A 23,333-nucleotide genomic window follows, 5' to 3' on the forward strand; every position below is an offset into this window, starting at 1 on the left:
TAGAGAGAGGAAGAAAGATAGATAGAAACATTGATTGGCTGCCTCCTACATGTCCCCACTGGGGACCTAGCCCACAACGGTAGCATGTGCCGACGCAGAATGGAACTGTGACCTCCTGGTTCATGATCCAACACTCAATCTCTGAGCCACACTAGCTGGGCTCACTTACACTTTTTGAAGTACATTTTTGCTTTGTATAGAACTCTAGGATAGTAGTTCTCTTAGCACATTGAAGATATCATTCCACTGATTTCTGATTTCTATTATTTGGTTTTCTGAAGTTTTGTTATAATATGCATTAGTGTGGTTTAAATATGCTGTCTGAGATTTATTCTTCTTGATTCTATGGCTTGATGTCTTTTTGTCATTTCTTAAATATTATTTCTGCCCCAATTTCTCTGTCACCTGTCCTTTGGGAGTCAAATTACAATTCTATAGAACCAATTTGTCACCAATCTCTTTTCCTAACCTGCTTTGGTCTTCCTTTTCTTTTCTTTCCTCTATTTTCCCCTCCTTCTTTCTTTCCTCCTAGATTTTAGAATAATTCTCACTCCACTTCATTTTCAATACTGCTTCCAAAATTCTCTTTAAAAGACAGATCTAACTCTATGGGTTGCCTGCTTGAAAACCTGCAGTGTCTCCCTTTCTGCCTGTGCTTCATCAAACATGTATTAAACAACTATTATGTGATATGCATTATATTTATTGTCATTTGTGTGATTAAAAACACATCAATTATATGTTTCATGGATCCATTTATAGAGAATTAAAATATAAAAATGAGAACCAGAATGACTTATTCCAATTTCATATCAGACTTCTTTCATACTTTCTATAGTTTAACATGTTTAAAAGCACAAGTTTCCTTGATAAAGATTAGGCATACAATGTGTAGATGCTTCTTTAAAACTATCCTTACTGTTAAGTCACTAGGCTCCTCTATAATGTACTTGAGAGGCACACTTAAACACAAGGCAATGATGTCCAGGTAGATGAGTCACATGCAACTAAGGTTCTTCCATGACTCAGCAAACTAACCTATTTTTTAGTGTAGGGGGAAAGGAGCAGGATTGAAGAACCTATGAGTAAAACTGATGGATTTTTGTTTTATCTCTTTTTTCATTGTCAGTTATTGAGAAGTGCACTAATGATAGCAAATAGTTCAATGGTAGGCAAATTAAAAAGAGACTGGATAATTAACAGTCTAGGTAACTTTCCCTTGAAGGATCAGTTACATATTCTTTCAAAGAAATGAACTGATGATTTAAGGATTGCTATAATCCGGTGAATCATCAACTGATTATTCATAATATCTGCCTCTTTATGGCCACCTTTCATAGTTGAAATCAAAGAAAAGTTCTTACACTTCTGACGTATAGCTGTTCACATTGAAAATTTAATAAATAAAAAATGAAAAAAGTATATAATGATGAACAGAGGCCCTGAAAGTAACAAAGCAACTATTATAGAATATACACATACAATGAAATGTCTTGTGTTGAATAGCAAAAATTATTGAACAATCAAGGTGAGTTGCCACCACTATAGAAAGGTGAATCCAGAAAGTTTAAATACAAAATAATATTGAATGTAAACTATAATTTAAAAAAAGAAAATTAGAAAAAAAATTTAAAAGTCAAATTAATTTGGAAAACAAGTTGTCCAGAATGAGTAATAGAATGAAGGCTATCATTAATTGGAGAAAAACATAAATTAATGTGCTTCTTCAGAAACTCAAATCTAAGTCATCATGTACTGAAGATATGCATGTGTGTACACGATAATATGCATTATTTATGTACATAGTATGTGTTTAAGACTTATTGCTGAAAGAGCTCTTCATATTTCAGACCCAAATCTCTTACTTTACAGATAAAGGGACTGAGGCACAAAGATATGGAATACTTAATTTTATGAAATGGGATAAAATTTACAAAATTTCTATCATTCCACTGCTGAAAGGTATTATTTTGAGGTGCTGTGTCCCAATAAAATGTTAGCATTCGAACTGGTTTTTATACTGTTGTATACAGAATATTATGATCCCAGGGAGGTGCCTCAGGGATCACAGGGAAAGAGGGAAGAAGAAGAAGGGTATAATGGGAATCACTGCCTCCTCTTCCACTTGGGCAGGTCTGCTTTTATCCATTTCATACATTGGGACTCTGCCCAAGATTTCATTTCAAAAAGAACCCTCTGCTAACTAAAAGTTTGCAAATTATGATAACTCACCAACGTAGGGCTACTGTATGAAACGGCCTTTCTCCACAGCTTCAGATCTGGCATTGTGTTCTTCTAATTAATTCTTAACTTGTGGGAGCTTCTGATGAACCCCCTGTGACTCTCTCTGCAGAAAACATGACGCAGGAACACATTTTTTCACCAAATTTAATAGATTCCTGGGCTTCCTGAAATCCATTCACAGATTCTGGGTTAATAACACAAGTTTTTATTGAGAGAATTTAATAAAAGCTTTATTGAGAGAATTTAAGTAAGACACTTCAGTTTAAAAAAAGAATTTGGGATTAAATTAGAGTATGTTCGGAAAAGATGAATATTTTTTTTAGCATAGAATCACTTGTAGGACCAGTTTATCCTGCCTAATAAAAAACAATATGTCCTTTTGACCAAACTTCAAGAACTATGTATTTTTGCTGGCCATGCTATTTTGCTGTTATTTAAACAATAAAGACACAGTGCTGGAGCAAATGTAAGTGAATGGTTTACAATATTTCCTTTAGGAGCCAACTGTGTTTGAGGATATGACTTGTTTTTAATACTTAGTGTATTTTACAACTTAACCCCTTTTTACCAGTTCTACACACACACACACACACACACACACACACACACACACACACACACACCCCTCTTACTCTCTGCTGGAATAAGTATCCATTTGACTTACCATGGCTGCATTAGGATTAGGCCTGGGAAGACTATTTAAACTGCTTTCATACATGCTGGGATTGTGAGGTTCAATCAGAGGACAGTGGGGATGTGCAGGGTTATCAGGACTGTGGCACCAAGGGCTGCGATTCATGAAAAGAGTTGGTGGGATTTCTTTTTCTCTGTAAAAGGAAAATTAAACCCAAATTGAACTAAAAGGGCATTGTATGCAGGGACATTAGTAAAGAAAGCTCAACTGAAGACAGACATGTTTTAAGACAATATAGCTTTTCTAGACCTTGTGGGCAGCACTTTCATCACAACCTCAGAAGCATTTGCCCACAACTGAGTAACAAATCTGCACCTTCAGTCACAGCCAGCTCTTGACCCAAGATAAAGCTACCAGATGTGGCACTCCTCCCGTTACCTCTGCACTGCTAAAGATGTGGTGATAACTTCATCTCTTCACCCCTTCACAGCTCTGCCTCTAACAGCAGTGCCATCGAGAAGTGAAATGGCCAGGGTGGTGGGGGCGAGGGGTGGTAGGGGTGGGTCTTCATTGCCTATGGGAAATTGCCAGCTTTTATTGTACCATGAGTGTTTTGTTTGTTTTTTAAAATATATTTTTATTGATTTTAGAGAGGAAGGGAGAGGGGGAAAGAGATAGAAACATCAATGATGAGAGAGAATCAGTGATCGGTTGCCTCCTGCACGTCCCCAACTGGGGATCAAGCCTGCAACCTGGACATGCGCCCTTGACCAGAATTGAACCCGGGGCCCTTCAGTGTACAGGCCGATGCTCTATCCACTGAGCCAAACCAGCTAAGGCTGTACCATGAGTGTTTTTATGTTTTAAAACTATTATGGGTTTTATGGTCCTTTTCAATAATTTTTTTGGACATTATTGATTTACCTATTCATCATATATTTACTTATGAGCCAGTTATTCCTCCCTGCTCAGTTACCAATTGTGGGAAGGGCTCAATTAAACAAACAAACAACACACACACACACACACACACACATACACACAAAAGAGCAACTTTTACCTCTTAAGAAAAACTGGAACTACATCCATCTGGTAGTTTGAGATATCAGTATCAGATTGATTAAGTTTTTCTTTAGATGTAGTTGTAGCTTTTGGCCAATAAAACATGTGCTTTTGAGGTGTTGCATTTACTACTGAGCTTCTCTGAAATTCAATGTCAGTCTCTAATTTCTCCCACGCTTGTTTCCAGTGAATAGGAGTGCACCAGGCAATGGCCTAACAGAAATGATTCATTAATATCAAATACTATGGGAGTTAGATTTAAAAATATATATTTTTTATTGATTTCAGAGAGGAAGGAAGAGGGAGAAACATTAATGATGAGAGAGAATCATTGATCGGCTGCCTCCTGCTCGCCCCCACACTGGGGATTGAGCCCAAAACTCAGGCATGTGCCCTGATTAGAAATCCAGCCTCCTAGTTCATAGGTCGATGTTCAACCACTGAGCCATGCCGGTTGGGCAGGAGTTAGAGTTTTTTAAAAATGACATGGGCTTATTGCAATAAAATTTCAAAGTCAAACGGTATAATGTCACTTACCTATTGTGCATGGACTAGTGAAACATCATAAGAATGTAGCAAGACATCCTGGCCTTAGTTTCCAATTCTGAAAATCACAAGTTGTATATCCTCAGGCCAGGTAGTTACTTGTTATGTACCTGAGTCCTCCGGCACAAAATAAGGAGGCTAGTAGTAGGGAACTGCTATATGAGGGTGTTCTGAGATTTAGTTAAGATACTAAGTAAAAAGTAGTTATCAATATATATAAAAGCCTAAGCGACTGTTACGACAGAACTGGTTTACCGGTCACTATGACGCGCACTGACCACCAGGGGGCAGACTCTCAATGAAGGGCTGCCCCCCTGGTGGTCAGTGTGCTCCCACAGCCAATCTCCCACTGCCATCCAACCTCCCGCAGTCCCTACCCCTGGCCGGCTGGCCCCGATAATCGGCCCCTATCAGGACTGGGTGAGATGGCCCCAATTGGCCCCAATCACCAGCCAGGCTGAGGGACCCCACCCATGCACGAATTTGTGCACTGGGTCTCTAGTAATATTAATAAGTTAAAATGCTAAATATTTAAGACTATAATTTGAGATGGGAAAATGAGCAGTAGAACCAGAGCCAGAGACAAGAGAGGATACCACATTCTCCAGACTAGATACTAAGTGAGACTATTTAGGAGACCTATGACTACTAAAGCTGGAGTTTGTTTTGGTTTCTTGAATATGTGGTACCTATACAACATATATGTGCAAATTTTTTCAGGAAAATCATATGTAGGGACTAATAATTATGTCTGTGTTCAACATGAGAAAATTAAATACTGAAGTGTGCCCTAATAGTCTACTTGTTCTTTTAATCTGTTTTTAGTTAATTAAATTAGAAGTTTTGGCTTATGCTGTTACCATTGAAAACCTGATTGGATTGAGTAGATTGCACTGATTGGATTGGAAAATTAACTAGACATAAAGGCAATGTCAGGCAAATTCATGTAGGTTAGGCCAACGGCAGAGAAAGGAAAAGATAAAATCTTTTCTAAAAAGTTCAATTTCATGGATCACAACAGGAAAACTCCACTTTTGCTTCAGGTAATCAATTAGGGATTCTCCTCTTTTAGTAGCTCACAGACATTTTTGTTGAAAATACATTATGATTTTGTTTTAGTGCAATATCCCTCAATTAGATTATAAGATTTTTTTTGACAAGAGCAATATTTTATTTCTCTCTATACCATAGGGACTTAAAAATATTTGATGACAATGATCCTATATAATAAAGAGCTAATACTAATGTGCTAATAAGACCGAACAGCAGAATGACTGTCTGGATAACCTTCTGGATGAAGCCGGGGCTGCAAGGGCTGAGGCAGCTGCGGCTGCAAGAGCTGAGCCCCTTGCACAAATTTTGTGCATCGGGCCTCTATTAATGTGATAAAATAAAATAATTACATCACTGGAATGTTGGCCATATGAACCCTGTAGGCTATTTTTAGTGCAATAGAAAAATTCTTGGATTTGGAATATCTGGTTTTATTTTAGTTTTGCCATTTTACCAATCATGCGACCTTGAGCAAGCCATTTGATTTTCCAAGCCCTGCCGGAGGCTAAGACGAACAAGTAGTTAGCATATTAATGTGATATTCAGCAGGGCTGAAAATCAGCATAATATTGCCCTGCTGTTGGCCAAATGGTTGAAGGCAATTCCCTAACCTGATAATCCTTTTACTATTTACCAAACTTCACCTTTGATATGCCTGTTTGTATTCCTAAAGGGCAAATGTGTATTCAAGTGAATAAAAGCAAGAGGGACGGAAAAGTCAGAGAGCTTCCCTGCTAGAGGGAGGTTTCCAGCCTGCCCACCCCCCATGCCTTCTAAATTCATATTTCTTGTCTAGTGTATTCGTTTGTGCACGGCCCCTTTTCTAGATCTTGAATCCTTGCTGCAAAAAGTTGTGGCAAATGGTTAAATGACTCTTAATAAATTAGCAAGTCTATGTCATCAGGTATAATCTAGCAAGAAGAAACTCAGAAATAGGTTTTAATCAACATATTGTGTAGATTAGTAGTTGTATGACATAGTAAGTTAGACTGGGGCTAAGAAAAAAAGGCAGGTATTTTTTAAAAATCTAAAGAATCCTATATAATAAAAGCCTAATATGCTAAGTGTCCGCTCAACCGCTCGCTATGATGTGCACTGATCACCAGGGGGCAGACAGTCGACCAGTTGACCAGTTGCTATGACGTGCCCTGACCACCAGGGGGCAGATGCTCTGACCAGTAGGTTAGCTTGCTGCTGGGGTCCAGCTGATCGGGACTGAGCAAGACGAGCCAGACATGCCCTGGAGCCTTCCTGTGGTCCCTCCCCGGCTGGCCAACCTCCTGCATTCCTCCCGGTCCCAATCGTGCACTGGTGGGGGCCCTCAACCTGGCCTGCACCATCTCATAATCTGGGACCCCTCAGGGGATGTCGGAGAGCCGGTTTCGGTCCGATCTCGCAGGCCAGGCTGAGGGACCCCACTGGCGCACAAATTTGTGCACCAGGCCTCTAGTAGTTTTATAAGAGAAGTAAGATTTTTTTTGTAAAAAAAGATACCTTACTTTACTGTTAGTCCTAGGGTATGTATTTATGCTAATATTATACCAAGGAAAAAGGGAGAGTGAAAATATAAAATTGTCAAATATTCAGAATTGGTTACTAAGCTATTACTAATACACATAATTTTATAGCGAATATAGTATAGTTAGACAAATTAGATTGTAGTTTATTTCATTAGAATTCTAGTTCTTGAGAGCAGATGTCCTGTGGTATTGCAACCCTTAGAACAGAGAAGAATCTCAACAAACATTTGAAAAATACATACATGGATAGAAAGGGCCTGTACAGAGTTTCTTCCTTTCTTATCCTGCTCTTCATGCTAAATACCATAAATAAAATCCATCCTTAACTCTGAAATCTGAAGTAGCTTCACATTTGGGATATCAAAATTCTTTTTGCCAAGTATAAGCAGCTCTTTGGCACATTAGCACTGGGAAGAGGGTGCTGTTAATTTGCTGATTTTTTATGACAGTCAGTGATGGTTCTATCCAAGATTTAAGGAAGGAAAAATAATTGAGCGAGCTAAGGAGAGGAGAACATAAGGAGGCTATCCATTTAAAAAGCATTGCTAATAACCAGATACCGACCTCACCATTAGGTTTGCACAGGACGGTTGTACAATTTGGGCTTGTTGTAAACTTGTCTTTTTCCTTCCAAAGAAAATCTGATGGTGGCTGATGCTTTCTGTCAGATGCTGCTGTCCAGACCTGTAAGAAAATAGTTTGTTAATTTAAAATGCCATTGGAGTTCAACAGTTTTGTAAATGTCAGAGGGTGATTGCAATGTTATCTTTCTCAACATATGAGATCTTAACATATAATGAGTATATAATATCTAATGCCACGCTGTGCAACACTATATGTGGTTTAAAGGAAAACACAAGAAAGACGAAAAACCCTCCAGTATCAACTAGTTTTCTGTTCTCTAGGCAAACACTCTCTTAACTTTTCTTTTAAGGATTATGTTTGCTTAATTTTAGGAACTTAGGGATTTCATTTTAATAGTTAAGTCATAAAAGCACAAGGTATTCTACAACAAATTGAAGAAAGCTATGGAATTATTTTAACTATGGGTATTAATTCACTTACACACAGAGATGGACAACGTGGCTCAATGGGCCACCACCAACAATACACCCCATTTTACATAGAGAGCAAGTGATGAAGAAACCACTGGTGCTGAGCCGCAATCTGACCTGGGTAATTGAGATTTTCCTGTACAATTTTAGTTTGTAGTATTGATATCTTATACTCACTGTTACTGTGGAATTGGCCTGAATTGTGATATTGGGAGGGAAATGGTACAGAGAGTCTGGCTTTCCATTCATATTTTGCTGGAGAATGTGATTCCCAATCTCCAGTTCTTTGTTAGGGGAAGAGTTAATGAGCTTCACAAATAAATCATTCACTTCTGCTATTTTAATGTCTCCAAAAGCACTAGAAAAATATAAAGATTACAAGGTGCCTTCAGATAAGCGTGTCTTTAGTTCACTTGAAGAGCTGAGTAATAAATATGCTTTGGAAGTTATTCCTAAACTGTCTATGTGCTATTGGACACATTCTATGTGGAGATAGTGTATTTCCATAGCAAATGCCTTGATCGCTTAGTTCTGTTTGCTTATCTGTGCAATAAAGTCATCTCTTTCCCATAAAATAAAGAAAACTTAAAAGGTGCTTTAGGTGTCGAGGTATAAGTGCCATAGGAAGGTGCAATTATCATTAGTTAAATCCTACTGTTCAAAAAACCACAGAGACACGAAACTGAAATACATCAAGAGGAAAGTTAAATATTTTAGTTTATTTCTGATAAAGTTACTATGAAGATGACTAGCAACTGTATTCTTAAAAGAATTCAGCAAACAAAATATTTTACAGAGATAAGATGGTATTTTTTCTTTCTAACATGTTAAGGGCTTAATATGTACCAGGGATCAGGCTGAACATTTATAAATTAGTGTTTCTTAGAGTGTGGGTCGCAATCCCTTTGGTGGATTAGAGACATCATTTAAAAAATGAAATATACCCCTACCAATTATAATAACCAATACTTACTATGTGCCAGGCACTTTTTTTTTTCAGTTGATCAGCAGCCTAGTGTGTGCCAGGCACTTTTTAAAGATTATATCTATATCTACAATTTTTCCAATTACAGTTTACATTCAATATTACATTGTATTAGTTTCAGGTGCACAGCATAGTGGTTAGAAGACAATCATATACAACTACTAATTCACACAATATGTTGATTACAAAGTAGTCCCCCTGATATTTCTGGTACCCACCTGGCATCACCCATAGTTATTACAATATTATTGACTATATTCCCTATGCTGTGCTTCACATCCCCACGACTATTTTGTTAACTGCCAATTGGTACTTCCAAATCCTTTTTCAGCCAACCTCCCAATCTCTCTCCTTGGCAACCATCAATCTGATCTCTGTATCTATCAGTCAATGTTTCTACTTTGTTTTTGTTCTTTAAATTCCACATATGAGTGAATTAAATGATTTTTGTCCATTGTATATATGCACCACAACTTTTTTATCTACTTGTCTATTGATGGGCACTTGGGTTGCTTCCATATCTTTGCTATTGTAAATAATGCTGCAATGAACATTAGGGGTGCACATGTTCTTTCAAATTCGTGTTTTGTGTTTCCTTGACTATATACCCAGAAGTGGAATCACTAGGTCATGAGGCAGTTCCATTTTTAATTTTTTTGAGGTAACTTCATACTGCTTTCCACAGTGGCTGCACCAATATGCATTCCCTCCAACAGTGCACAAGGGTTTACTTTTCTCCACATCCTCACAAACACTTGTTGCTTTACTGATGATAGCCATTCAGATAGTAAAAGTGATGTCTCATTGTGGTTTTAATTTGCATTTCTCTGATGATTAGTGACTTTGAGCATCTTTTCATATGTCTATTGGCCATATATGTCCTCTTTGAAGAGGTGTCTGTTTAAATCCTTTGCCATTTCTTGATTGGATTGTTTGTTTTTTATTGCAAAATAAACCAACAAACAAAATAGAAACACACTCATAGATACAGAGAATAGACTGACAATTGTCAGAAAGGGGGTTGCGGGCTGGGTGAAAAAGGAGAAGAGATTAAGCAAAGAAAAATACCTCATAGACATAGACAACAGTATCCTATATAATAAAAGGCTAATATGCAAATTGACTAATGGTGGAACAATCAGTCTCTATGACATGCACTGACCACCAGGGGGCAAATACTCAACGCAGCAGTTGCCCCCTGGTGGTCAGTGCACTCCCACAGGGGGAGCACCACTCAGCCAGAAGCTGGGCTCATGGCTGGCAAGCACAGGGGCGGTGGTGGGAGCCTCTCTCACCTCTGCGGCAGCGTTAAGGACCCCTTGGGGGATGTCTGCCTGCCGGCTTAGGCCCACTCCCTGCGGGGTCCCAGACTTCAAGAGGGCACAGGCTGGGCTGAGGGACCCCCCACCCCCCAGTGCACGAATGTTGTGCACCGGGCCTTTAGTGGTGATTATAAGAGGGGAAGGGGGGTGGGAGAGGTAAATAAACAGTGATGGAAGGAGACTTGACATTGGGTGGTGAACACAATACAATATCAGATGTTGAATTATAGAACTATATACCTGAAACCTATATAATTATATTAACCAATGTCACCCCAATAAATTCAGTATAAAAAGTCTACATTTCTCTTTCTGTATTGAACTCAAGAACCTAGTGGAAGAAAAAAAGATACCAAGTCCACCTGAATTACTTGCCAATAATAAAGTCCTTGAATACAGTAATTGAGTTGACTTTATTTGTAGGGATTATGTATTGCTGTTTCCTCTAGCATCTTTGAAGAATTAGCATTCATTATTCAGTTTCTTAGAAAGTTATATTGATTTCTTTTAATTGCTCATAACATGAAACAATTATATTTTATCTAATTTCTTAGATGAAATCATGGCACAGCACAACAGATTAAAACTTTGCTTCCTACTGACTTATTACTCCTATCCCAATAGAAGATATAAAATAATTAAAATAGAATATGTACCTGGATCTAGATGAGCCCACTTCTTCAAGAATCATAGAAAAGTGCTTCCAAATTTTCTTGGTATTGAATGAGTGTGCAATAGGTTTCTTTGAATCACCAAACAAAGATAGGAAATAATCCTCCCCTTCCCCTATCACAGCTGGCTCCGAAGGGGGGATGAACAGAGTCTTTTTCTTTGGAGCTGTGAAGCTGCTGACTTTTTCTAAACCAACGAGGGAAGCAACAAAGAGAGAAGTAAATAACAGGATATTAAAAGAACCCAAAGCCACTATCTTTATTCTTTGCTTCTACAAAACTATATTCTTTATACATTTTACTGTCACTGTCAATCTAAATGAAGATTAAAGATAATTAAAAACTTTAAACCAAAGGCTACAAAATAACCAGGAAGAGATTGTTTTTAGTGATACTCAATTCCTAGAGATTGTTTTAAACTATCAATTACATCATCAACATAATGACTATTCAACAGATTAGTTACTTGTACCAGAAGCATCATAAATTTTTGAGTAGGTAAGACATTTGAGTATCTCCAATTTGGATATGTCATATATAAGTACATCTTTATTCTCTCCAAATCATACCCATAAATTAATCTTCAAATGAGTCCTTTCCTACCAATGGTTAGTAATTTTGCCGGATAAAGATATGTGTCCTCTCATCAACTAAAATACTTGATTAGACAGATAAAGTAATGCTCACTCAGATTCTAGGGTCCTCTTGGAAATAAGCTCCTTTAAAATCCTCACGCTAAGATTCAAACACAAAATAGGCTTTGTAATTTTGCAGAGAAAGAACCATGCAGAGTATATCTAATAATGTAAGTTCCAAGGGAAAGTAACAGTACAGAGAGGCATGATGACAAAGTGGACAGAGGAATATGTCCTGGATTTAGAAGGACCTGCAATTGTATCCCCGATCTGTCACTTACTAAGCCAACTGAGTTAGACTTTCCAATTCTCAGTTTTCATGAACATAAAAATGAAAACTACTACTACCTTGTTAGGGTGATGTGAGAATTGAAGGTAATGTAGATAAGTGTCTAGCAATATCTGGTATTTAGCTGGTACTCAATAAATGATAGTTATTATTGTGACCCTGGGTCCAAAATTAACAACAAATTAACACAATCTAGAGTTCAATTTATATTTGTGTAACTTTAACAAAACCAAAGTGAGGTGAAAGCTGGAAAGGTTTAAACTCATAGTTTCTAAAGAGGATTCCTCAAAGTATTTTGTTCAGAAGAAATATTTGGAATTAAATTTGTTTATTCTCAGTCAAGTATTTACTTAATTTTTTAAAATTCCTTTGGGAATAGAGAATATATAGCAGCCCTTTGAATAGCTCATCCTGCGGGGGGGGGGGGGGGCTTTGTATTCTAAAAGGAAAGAAGATCCATTAATTCTTAGTCCCAGTCATTATTTCATCAGGAGAAACAGATGGAAATGAACCAAATGCAACAAGTCGCAGCAAACTCAGACTTCTACCAATAGCAGCGGAACCTACAGTAACTGAAGGAGAAGCCTACTTCCTAGCTCAATGCTCATCTTGCAAGGGGAAGCCACTATATTTTTTGTTTCTTTTCCCCACTAATAGTGGGAGCTTTCCCAGTTTGACCCAAATATAGAACACATGTCATGATGATACAGTGCTAAGGGATAGAAAATATTCCCTCCCTAGATCTAAATCTGTACTTTCACTTTTAAACATATGGATCTGGTTATTGCTAAAGGTCAGTGTGAACTTAGGAGGCTTCTTTGAAAAAATGTACCTTAGGTGTGCAAACAATGAAGCACAGGGAATATGACAACAATGGCAGTAGGTCAAAACCCTAGATACCTCTGTGTCAAAGGCGTAGGCAAATACCACAAACAAAATCAAACATAGATAAGCAGCAGCCAGGCTGTAAACGTGCACAGAATGGTAGAGGGAAATGGAGGCATTAGGGAGTCAGTGTGTTTGTGTTTCCAGTTTTAAAACTTGTTAATAGATGAGTAATGGAAATATAGGCCCCAATCTAGCCCATTCTATGAGAAGGTGCTTAGAGATAGGTTCAGATTCACAACTGATTTTTATTGAGTACCTACTATGTGCTAGGTGATTTTCATAAATCCTTCATATCTCCTTTAATCATCCTTAGGATAGCCCTGTCAAGTTGATATTTTAATCCCCATGCTTGCTGTTGTGGAAAATGGGACTCAGAGATGCTAAATGCCTAATGTTTCACACTGTGGGGAGTAGAGGGGTAGTTTGGACCTTGGTCTTCTGTTTCCAAGTTCAGCCGTCTTTCTAGGAAACTAGAACACACCCTCAAAGTTTCCTGTACATGGTGAGGAACAAATACCCTGCAGCCTGCAATTGCTGAGTGCATTGTTGGCAACTGTTACAACTCTACTTCTTCCTACCATAGTCCTGTTCTTATTTTCCTCTCCTCCAAATGCTTTATTGCTTTTTCCTTTTCTCTCCACAATTTTACTTACTTTATTTTTCTTCTTTCTCTTACCTATCTGTCTTTTCCTTACCAAAGTCCTAAATCTCCTAAAGGCACAAAATACCCAAGACATTACTTAATCTTTCTGGTAGCATTAAGAGGAAGGGCAGGCCATGTTATGCATCAGAATTTTTAAATTATCTAGCAATTCTAGAACATACAAGCAGTCAACCTATGAACCATTATGCGAACTCAAGGTATTTTAATCTTTTTTTTTTGATTAAGGTATTACATGTGTCCTTATTGCCCCATTGTCTCTCCCCACCCCCACCCCCATTCATGCCCTCACTCCTCTGGTGTCTGTGTCCATTGGTTAGGCTTATATGCATGCATACAAGTCCTTTGTTTGTTCTCCCCCCCTTACCCCCACCCTCCCCTACCTTTCCTCTGAGGTTTGACGGTCTGATCAATGCTTCTGTCTCTGGATCAGTTTATGTTATTCATTATGTTCCATAAATAAATGAGATCATGTGATATTTATCTTTCTCTGACTGGCTCATTTCACTTAGCATAATGCTCTTCAGGGCCATCCATGGTGTTGCAAATGGTAGGAGTTCCTTCTTTTTTACTGCAGCATAGTATTCCATTGTGTAGATGTACCACAGTTTTTTAATCCATTCATCTGCTGATGGGCACTTAGGCTGTTTCCAAGTCTTAGCTATGGTAAATTGTGCCACTATGAACATAGGGGTGCATATATCCTTTCTGATTGGTGTTTCTAGTTTCTTGGGATATATTCCTAGAAGTGGGATCACTGGGTCAAATGGGAGTTCCATTTTTAGTTTTTTGAGGAAACTCCATACTGTTCTCCACAGTGGCTACACCAGTCTGCATTCCCACCAGCAGTGCATGAGGGTTCCTTTTTCTCCACATTCTCACCAGCACTTGTCATTTGTTGATTTGTTGATGATAGCCATTCTGACAGGTGTGAGAAGGTACCCCATTGTCGTTTTGATTTGCATCTCTCGGATGATTAGTGATTTTGAGCATGTTTTCATATGTCTCTTGGCCTTCCTTATGTCTTCTTTCAAAAAGTATCTATTTAGATCCGTTGCCCATTTTTTGATTGGGTTGCTTATCTTCCTTTTGTTAAGTTGTATGAGTTCCCTATAAATGTTGGAGATTAAACCCTTATCGGAGATAACATTGGCAAATATGTTCTCCCATGCAGTGGGCTTTCTTGTTGTTTTGTTGATGGTTTCTTTTGCTATGCAAAGCTTTTTATTTTAATGTAGTCCCATTTATTTTCTCTTTAGTTTCCATTGCCCTAGGAACTGTATCGATGAAGAAATTGCTTCGGCATATGTCTGAGATTTTGCTGCCTGTGGATTTCTCTAATATTTTTATGGTTTCCCGTCTTATGTTTAAGTCCTTTATCCATTTTGAGTTTATTTTTGTGTATGGTGTAAGTTGGTTAACTCAATATTTTAATCATGGGGATGATATACTTGGCCACATACATTTATGGAACTGGAATATGACTCCAGTGTGAGGATCAATAGTGAGCATAGTCATATGACATTAACAAATTAGCATTGTTGAACACAGATAATAAAACATCATTCTGGTTTCTAGACACATAGAAAATTTATTGAACTATATAATTTTAAAATAGTCTAAAAATAATCAGTACAGGCTTTGCTTACCCAAGGTGCTTTCTGATTGGTCCCCTGTCACTGATTTAGAAGACTTTGATCCCCTTAATATAGCCATTCCACTAATCTCAAAGTTAGGCAGATAGCAACAGAGAGGTGTTTCACTGGTTGATGACAGTGACAATGGCTGTGCTGTGCTATAGGAATTTTCAGTACTTGGGAAACGTACTGAAGAGTGGTGTGCCCTTGAGAGGTTGCCATATGTAGTTTCTCTTCTGTGGACAAAAATGAGTATAATAAACAAAGTAAGCAAGTCAAAATGAATAGACCATGGACACAAGAAGCATAAACTATCATTATTACCCAGAGTTCTGGTTTTCAAAGGTATTATGCATCTAAAATAAGCACAAGAACATCTTATAGCTCTAGTGTTAACAGCCTAAATAGAACACTTTAGTGTCAAGTTAAGAAATTTTCTCAATTTTTTTAAAATGTAAGAATCACTAAATTCCCACTATAGATGGTTTTAAAAAAGTGTAAACATAGAAAGAAAATAAAAATCAACCAAGAATTGTAGGCTTGCCCTAACCGGTTTGGCTCAGTGGATAGAGCATTGGCCTGCGGACTCAAGGGTCCCAGGTTCGATTCTGGCCAAGGGCATGCACCTTGGTTGCGGGCACATCCCTAGTAGGGAGTGTGTAGGAGGCAGCTGATCGATGTTTCTCTCTCATCGATGTTTCTAACTCTCTATTCCTCTCCCTTCCTCTCTGTAAAAAATCAATAAGATATATTTAAAAAAAAGAATTGTAGGCTTTTTAATGCATATTTTTACACATAATTGAGACTCTATAAACCATTTGTATCCCACATTTATCACTCATTATATCCTAGTTCCCTTTTCTACTGACATAAAAGTATTATAATTCTTGTTTAATATATTGTTTACTATATCCTTTTCCTTTGACTTCTGCTGTTGAATTAATTTTCCTATATTAAGATTCTATAGTTAATGTTTACTTTCAAATACTCTATGAAAATTAATAGCCATAAATACAGCACATGTGTATATATGTATGTATGTATGTGTGTGTATTTTGTGTGTGTGTGTGTGTGCGCATGCGTGTGTGTGTGAATGGTGAAGGGAATAGCAGGAAAAGAAAGACTTAATCCAGGTACTATTTTTATAAGCAAACATTACTATGAACAAAGCTTTTCCTTTCTTTCTTTTTCATAAATATAAAAGCATTTCTTAACTAACGCACAAACATTTTTTAAAGTACAATTATTTTACAAGTACTAGTAAAACAGTATCCTCCTGGCATGACTCATGAAAAGGTTTATGACAACCCCATTTAATGTATCCCATTGAGACTCTCCTCAATAAACTAAAAGCCGTGTGTGTGTGTGTGTGTGTGTGTGTGTGTGTGTGTGTGTGTGTGTGTGTTTAATGCTTGAGTTGTGAACAAAGTTCTGGGGTCCAAAACCTTTTGGCTCTCTGAACCATTGGATAAATGAGCAGCCAGTTTTTTTTTAATTTTTATTGATTTCTTACAGAGAGTAAGGGAGAGGGATAGAGAGTTAGAAACATCGATGAGAGAGAAACATCGATCAGCTGCCTCTTGCACACCTGCAGTGTGCCCGCAACCAAGGTACATGCCCTTGACCGGAATCAAACCTGGGACCCTTCAGTCCACAGGCCGACGCTCTATCCACTGAGCCAAAGCAGCAGCCAGCTTTTAGTGACCCCCTTTCTGGTGGTCACATATCCACTACACTTTAGGAACTAAGTATTTTACCTCAATGGATTATCTCTATTTTGATCTCTTTGTTTTCCAGAGTTTCTATAAAGTTATTTTAGCCAGTTTTCTGTTGCCGTCTTTTTGTTTGTTTGTTTGTTTGTATTGTGTGTGTGTGTTTTTTAATGTTTCCAAAAGGGTACAAGGGCCTGGAGCTTCCTAATCTGACATCTTGCTGATGTCAGTCTCAATATCTCTGTTTACCAACAGGTATGCATAATCCTTTTGTTTTGTAATTTGTAAGTTCCTTCATCAGAAATATTAATCTGGAGAGTGCTTCTCAAAAGCAGACTTCCCTAACTCTGTACCTCTCAGAAGGCACAGGCATCTCAGGCAAATTATTATTATTTTTTATAATTGAAGGCATCGGCTTTGAAAATTGTATTATTCCTGGCCCAGTACTTATTAAGCTTGAGCAGTGCCATTCTGCTGACAACCCGAGCACTCATCTTTGTCTGAAAAGCTCAAACCCATGAAGATACACTCGAGTTTGACTGTGGGTGGAGACTATAGAGATCAGTTGTCAAATTACAAACATCCCATCTCTGTCCAACCTGAAACAGGCCCTTACGACGTGACTTCTCCCCACACTGGCTGGAATAAGCAGGAAAAGTACTACTCTCTTTCCAAGTTCCTCACATCTGGGTTTCATTACAGACAAGCTGGCTGTATCTTTCAGCATGTTCATCTTATAAGCTCTGTATTTATTTTCCTCCAGTAAAACAATAGTGCTCCCACATAAATTTAATTCCACGAAAGATTCCCAATAAGCCTTGGCAAAGGTTGCAATCAAAGAAATCTGCCCTAGGACCACAGGGTGTTCTTTTTCTATTTGAATAAGAAACGTCTACTAGCTGCATACACCTTTGGAAGAGCTGAAATATTTCAGGCAGAGATGTGCGTGATGCAGCCCATTGTCTGAAAACCCTGCACTCACAGACCGAGCAGACTTCTTGGAAGATGAGAGGTTTATCCTAGTGCGTAGTTAGCTTCCCCCACTGCTTTGCATGCAAAATTTTCCAACCCCCTTCTTGGTATTTTGCTCCTTCTGTAACTGATTAGCACTAAACCAGAGGCAGTTACAAAAGTTCAATGCCAGCATTTCAGTGTGATTTTGGGAGATGTTGCACTGGTAATACTGACAACAGCCATGCGCAGTTCACCTGAGAAGTGATTTAAACTGTTTATTTTAATAGATAAAATATTTTAAAAATGAACTTGAACCAAGCAATAAATACAGGACATCTCGGTCCAAAGTAACATTGGCTTTAAATTGTGTATATTCAATACAATGGGTCACTTTTTTTTTTTTGTAGAAAACATTGGAAAATCAATGCTAATGCTTCAGTTGATAGAATGATTTACATTAGTGGTCACAACAGGGAGTTGTAATTTTTATTTCATATCCTCACAGGCATTTCCTAAACCAAAATTCTTTGGTAATTCTTTGTCCCTGGATCAGTAAAGTGATTCTAAGGAAATTATCTGCCAATTGTTTTAACGTGTTAGATATGAGCTTTGGAACCTCAACCAGGTCTGATATGACGGACATCTGTCCAGGTATATTTTTATATTCCTCAAGGACTCAACCTTATAAAACAGTGGGTGCGAAATAACTGCATGTTATAGTTAATCCTAGAAACCGTGTGGAATCAATTTCAGTCCTAACTATTTTATTAGCTGTCTTGAAACAAGAGGCCAAGTGCTCCATCACTATCCTCTAACACTCAGCCCCTTCCCGCCTCTCCTTTGTGCCATTCTTACGAGGTGTCTTTCTCCATTTTATCTTCCTGCTCAGGAACTTGACTCTGCAGAGCTGTCGATGTTTCTTGAGTGGCTTGTGTGTCTTTTATCTTGGCCAGAAGAAGAGTCTCTTCTTTCCTGGGAAAACAGATCATGACATTAGGCCACGACTATAGCTGAGGTTCACGCCAGGTTTTCTATGTCAAGTGACCTCATCTGTTAATCTAACTACCTTAAAGTACTTGCCAGGCTTAATGATTTCTCTACCATGCTGATGCCAGGACCAGGATTCTAATGGGAATATGTAAGTCCTGACATAGCCAATACTGCTATTGGCTAAGGCTGTCAGACAAATCAAGGTGAAGGTGTGAAGCGTTCACTCGAAGCAGCTCATGGGGCAGGGTGGTAACCCAGCATAGCTATCTTTATGACTACAGCTCTCACATCTGGCCAACGCTGCCGGTCAGAACACTGTGAGGTAATGTCTCCATAGTTACAAAGTTCCAGTCTCTAAACAATGACTACGTTGATGCTGCACCTGCTTTGTCGTTTGCAGAGATGAAATAAGGGAACTTGCTTTTAGGGGAACCAGGTCTCCCACCAGACAAACTTTGTCACCGGGATGTTTGATATCCTATTTTGGATTTCTGAGGGTCAAAACTAGTATGCAATAAATATTGGAAAGTTCATCACTGTTTTTGAATGTTGATTTTAAACAATTCTTGTATTGTTTTTTTTTGTTTTGTTTTGACACATGGAAACAGCCAGGAAGCAGAAACAGAAAACATATACTTTTAAGGCAAAAAGAAACCTACTGATAGAAATAGTGAAATTGAAGCCAGGAGACATAAATTCTTCTCTTAGTTATGTCAGCAGTATGATTTAAAATAAATCACTTAATATAGGTTCCACTTTGAGTAAAAGATCTATACTTAATGTTTATGATAATGAGGCATGAGAATAAAATTAACACATACAAAAGTACATCATTGCACACAATGATATGATATATGATAATGATTACTGGATGAGTAAGTTAATTTAAATATTTAAATGAGAATCTACTATGTACCAGGAAAAAGCAAGGTATTATAAATAAACAATTCCTACTTCAAGGAATAATGATAAAACATCTTCCAATTTAGATTAGAAAATAAATTCCATCTTAGAACTATAAATAGTATTTAAATACAACTAACAATGAACAAAGTAACTATTTTAATAAATCAAAAGACAAGAAGTGTATCACATAATGAGGCAAATAAGCTAGAGGAAGGTATACTTTCTCTTCAGAGATGAAGTGCAATTTCTTATCAGTGTTATGGGCCAATTATGTACATATAGCATAAAGAGATTTATAGTAAACTATAATTTAAATAAATATAAAGAAAGAAAATAAAAAATAAAGTAATGAGAGATTTATAAATTTATACTTATGCTTAGAAAAGAACTGAAAATGGATTTTTTATTTCTTGCCACTATTCCAGTTTCCCTAATTCTGTCTGGTCTCCTAGCTGTTAAAATGTCTGTATTTGAACTACATATATTAGCATGAAGTCATTATGACCACATGTGTTTTATCAGAGAGCCTATTCACATTTTCCAGCATAGTTTGGACAAACAAAATTCTGTCAACTGAGCAACACTTTGGAAAGCTTTAACTTTGTAAATGTTTTAATAGTCATACCCCATTCAGGATATTTTTCTTATTTCCTTCCCCCAAATTATAGCATATATGCAACGAAAACCAGTTTCCTCTTTTCCTGTTACTTGAACTAAGGGTGTGGTTTGCAACAAGGGTGAAGTGAACCATAGGGAGCATTTTGTCACTAAGAGGAGACATTAATAGAAGTCATTAAGATTTGGTGCTGGGATTTAGTGGAAGGAGCCAGAGATGCAAGATTTCTGCAATGTGGCAGATAATCTCAGTTGCCAAAGAATTTTCCCCTGTATCACATGGTTTGCCTGAGATTCATGCAGATGAAAAACAGTTTATAATTTCTGAGCATAAATCTTAACTCTTTATTATCTATAAATACAAAGTATTTTTGCACACCTTTTACATAGCAGTTTTCCAGAAGTAACTATTTACTGTTTTCATGGAAGGAAGATTAATATATTGGTTTGTTCAGACCTTTTCTAAGAATTGTTCAGTTTGGAAAAATTACTTGGTTTATTTATGTGGTTGATGTAACTTCCTGACATAGGTAATAATAATAGAACAACAACAACAACAAAATCAACCTGAACCTGATGAATCCTCTAATTTACATAAAATGCAGAAAACAGAAGAGCATGTTAACTAATAGACTAAGAGATTTAAAAGACAAAACTTGTACTTTGTGGCTATAATTTATATTCTAATTCAAGTAAACTATAAAAAATTTATAAGACATTGGAAATTTAAGCACACTGGGTACTTAATAATATTAAGGAATAACAAATATTTTAGGTATGTTATGGCATCACCTATTTTTATTTTATTTTAACCATTTTATTTATTTATTTTAATTGACTTTATTGGAGTGACACTGGTTTACAAAATCATAGTGGTTCCAAGGGTACAACTCAACAAAACATCACCTGCACACTGCATCCTGCACCCATTGCCTCAAGCAAAGCCTCTTTGCATCCCCATCCCCCCCCCATTTTTGACCCCTCCTAGCCACTCCCTACCCACTTTCCCTCTGGCTAGCACCACACTGCTATCTGGGCATCTATAATGGGTCATGACTGGACAGGAGGAGGTTGTGTGTGCAGGTGAGGCCAGGAGCAGAGATGAAGACAGAGAGGGGGCGCTGGCAAGCCTCCCGGAGCCAGAGCAGACATGGACAGTATCTGGGCATCATCTTTTTCTTTATTTTAAAGAGAATCCTATTGTTTAGAGATACATAGTGAAACATCTACACTAATAAAAGAGAAACATGGTCATTAGCGTATGACCGCTACCCTTCCCATTGGCTAATCAGCATATCCTTATGCAAATTAACTGTCAGCCAAGATGGCGGCAAAGTTATTAAAGAAAATAATGGTTTTCATTTACCATGACTTTTGGAAACAGTGGCTTTATAAAGAACAATTCTTCTCATTGACACAAAATTATTAGCATTTGTCCAAGGAGTTAGAAACCACCCTCTCTGAGGAGGAATGGCATGATTTATATGCTGACAGAGTGAGGCATTCCCAAAGTTTGTCCTTGAGAGCAAAAACTATCTTACTCATCCCTGTATCCTCAATGCCTAGCACAGTGCCTGACATGAAGTAGGAACATGATACCTTTCTTCCAAATGAATTAGTTGCAATTCCAAATAAGGAGAAACTAGCTTTTGACCCTTTACAACACAGATTCACTTATGGTAAGCAAAATCTACACCTAAGTATAGATTAAAAAAAAAAGGAGAAACTTCAGTTATTTAAAACACATACTAATAAAACTGAAACAACATAATTTTCTATATCAAGAAATTGGTTAAATATTAGTATGTTAATTTAATGGAGTAATATACAGCTACCAAAGAGAATGAGGTAACTATATGTACAGACATAGAAGTCTATGATATATTAACTGAAAAACGAAATTCAGAAGAACATACAGACATATGTAAATATCTCTATATATAAAGAGGAAATATGCAAATTAGGCTGGGATGCCATAATGGGTCATGACCGGACAGGAGGAGGTTGTGTGTGCAGGTGAGGCCGGGAGCAGAGATGGAGACAGAGAGAGGGGGCTGGCAAGCCTCCCGGAGCCAGAGCAGACATGGACAGGGACAGGGGGGCTGGCCCACAGCCTCCACAGCCCAGCGCAGGCCCAGAGATGAAACGGCAGGCCCGCCTGCTGCAGAAGCAGTGTGGCTCCCTCCTGCCTCCTGGGGAAACGGCGGGGCTCCCTCCCGGCTCCTGTGGGCACAGGTGGCTGGCTTCCACCTCCCGTGGAAGCCACACAGCTCCTGTGGAAGCAGCGTGGCTCCCAACAGGGGGGCTGGCCCACAGCCTCCGCGGTCGAGTGCAGGCCCAGAGATGAAACGGCAGGCCCGCCTGCCGCAGAAGCAGTGTGGCTCCCTCGTGCCTCCTGAGGAAACAGCGGGGCTCCCTCCCGGCTCCTGTGGGCACAGGCGGCTGGCTTCCATCTCCCGCGGAAGCCACACAGCTCCTGTGGAAGCAGCGTGGCTCCCGGTGGCGTGTTTCGGGAACGGGAGCAGCGGGCGGCCTACTGCACGCAATATCACAGGATGGGCTACTAGTTTATAGATAAAATGACCAGCGTGGCTCAGTGGTTGAGCATCTACCTGTGAACCCGGAGGTCACGGTTCAGTTCCCAGTTGGGGCATGTGCCTGGGTTGCAGGCTTGGTCCCGGGTGTGGAGCATGCGGGATGTTTCTGTTTCTCTCTCCCTCTCCCTTCTTCCCTGAAATCAATTAAAATAAAACAAAAAACAAATAAAAAATCGAATAACACAGAGAGCAGGGAGTGGATGTAGATGAAAAAGATGGGCCATGACTTGTAATATTTGAAGCTGGGTAATGTACATGGAGGTTCATTATACATTATGTCTTTTTTTTTTCTGTAGACATTTGAAATTCTCCATAGTAAAAAGGCTAACAAAGGAAGGATCAGTTTGGGATGTGTAG

General features: G+C 38.3%; 1 protein-coding gene across 1 annotated transcript in view; it reads right to left on the reverse strand.

Moving 5' to 3' along the window:
• The window catches only part of LMNTD1 (lamin tail domain containing 1), a 38,430-nt gene extending 19,606 nt beyond the window's left edge, over positions 1 to 18,824 (reverse strand). The window contains exons 1-7 of the mRNA XM_005871823.2: positions 18,724 to 18,824; positions 15,215 to 15,438; positions 11,078 to 11,279; positions 8,292 to 8,472; positions 7,624 to 7,743; positions 3,939 to 4,153; positions 2,909 to 3,071 (exon numbers count right to left, since the gene is read on the reverse strand). Coding sequence (XP_005871885.1) covers positions 2,909 to 3,071; positions 3,939 to 4,153; positions 7,624 to 7,743; positions 8,292 to 8,472; positions 11,078 to 11,279; positions 15,215 to 15,438; positions 18,724 to 18,740 — 1,122 coding nt within the window. The 5' untranslated portion in view covers positions 18,741 to 18,824. The remainder of the gene's footprint in view (positions 1 to 2,908; positions 3,072 to 3,938; positions 4,154 to 7,623; positions 7,744 to 8,291; positions 8,473 to 11,077; positions 11,280 to 15,214; positions 15,439 to 18,723) is intronic.
• Positions 18,825 to 23,333: the final 4,509 nt, after the last annotated feature.

The sequence above is a fragment of the Myotis brandtii genome, unplaced genomic scaffold, assembly GCF_000412655.1.
Source record: "Myotis brandtii unplaced genomic scaffold, ASM41265v1 scaffold358, whole genome shotgun sequence".
Classification (NCBI taxonomy): Eukaryota; Metazoa; Chordata; class Mammalia; order Chiroptera; family Vespertilionidae; genus Myotis; species Myotis brandtii.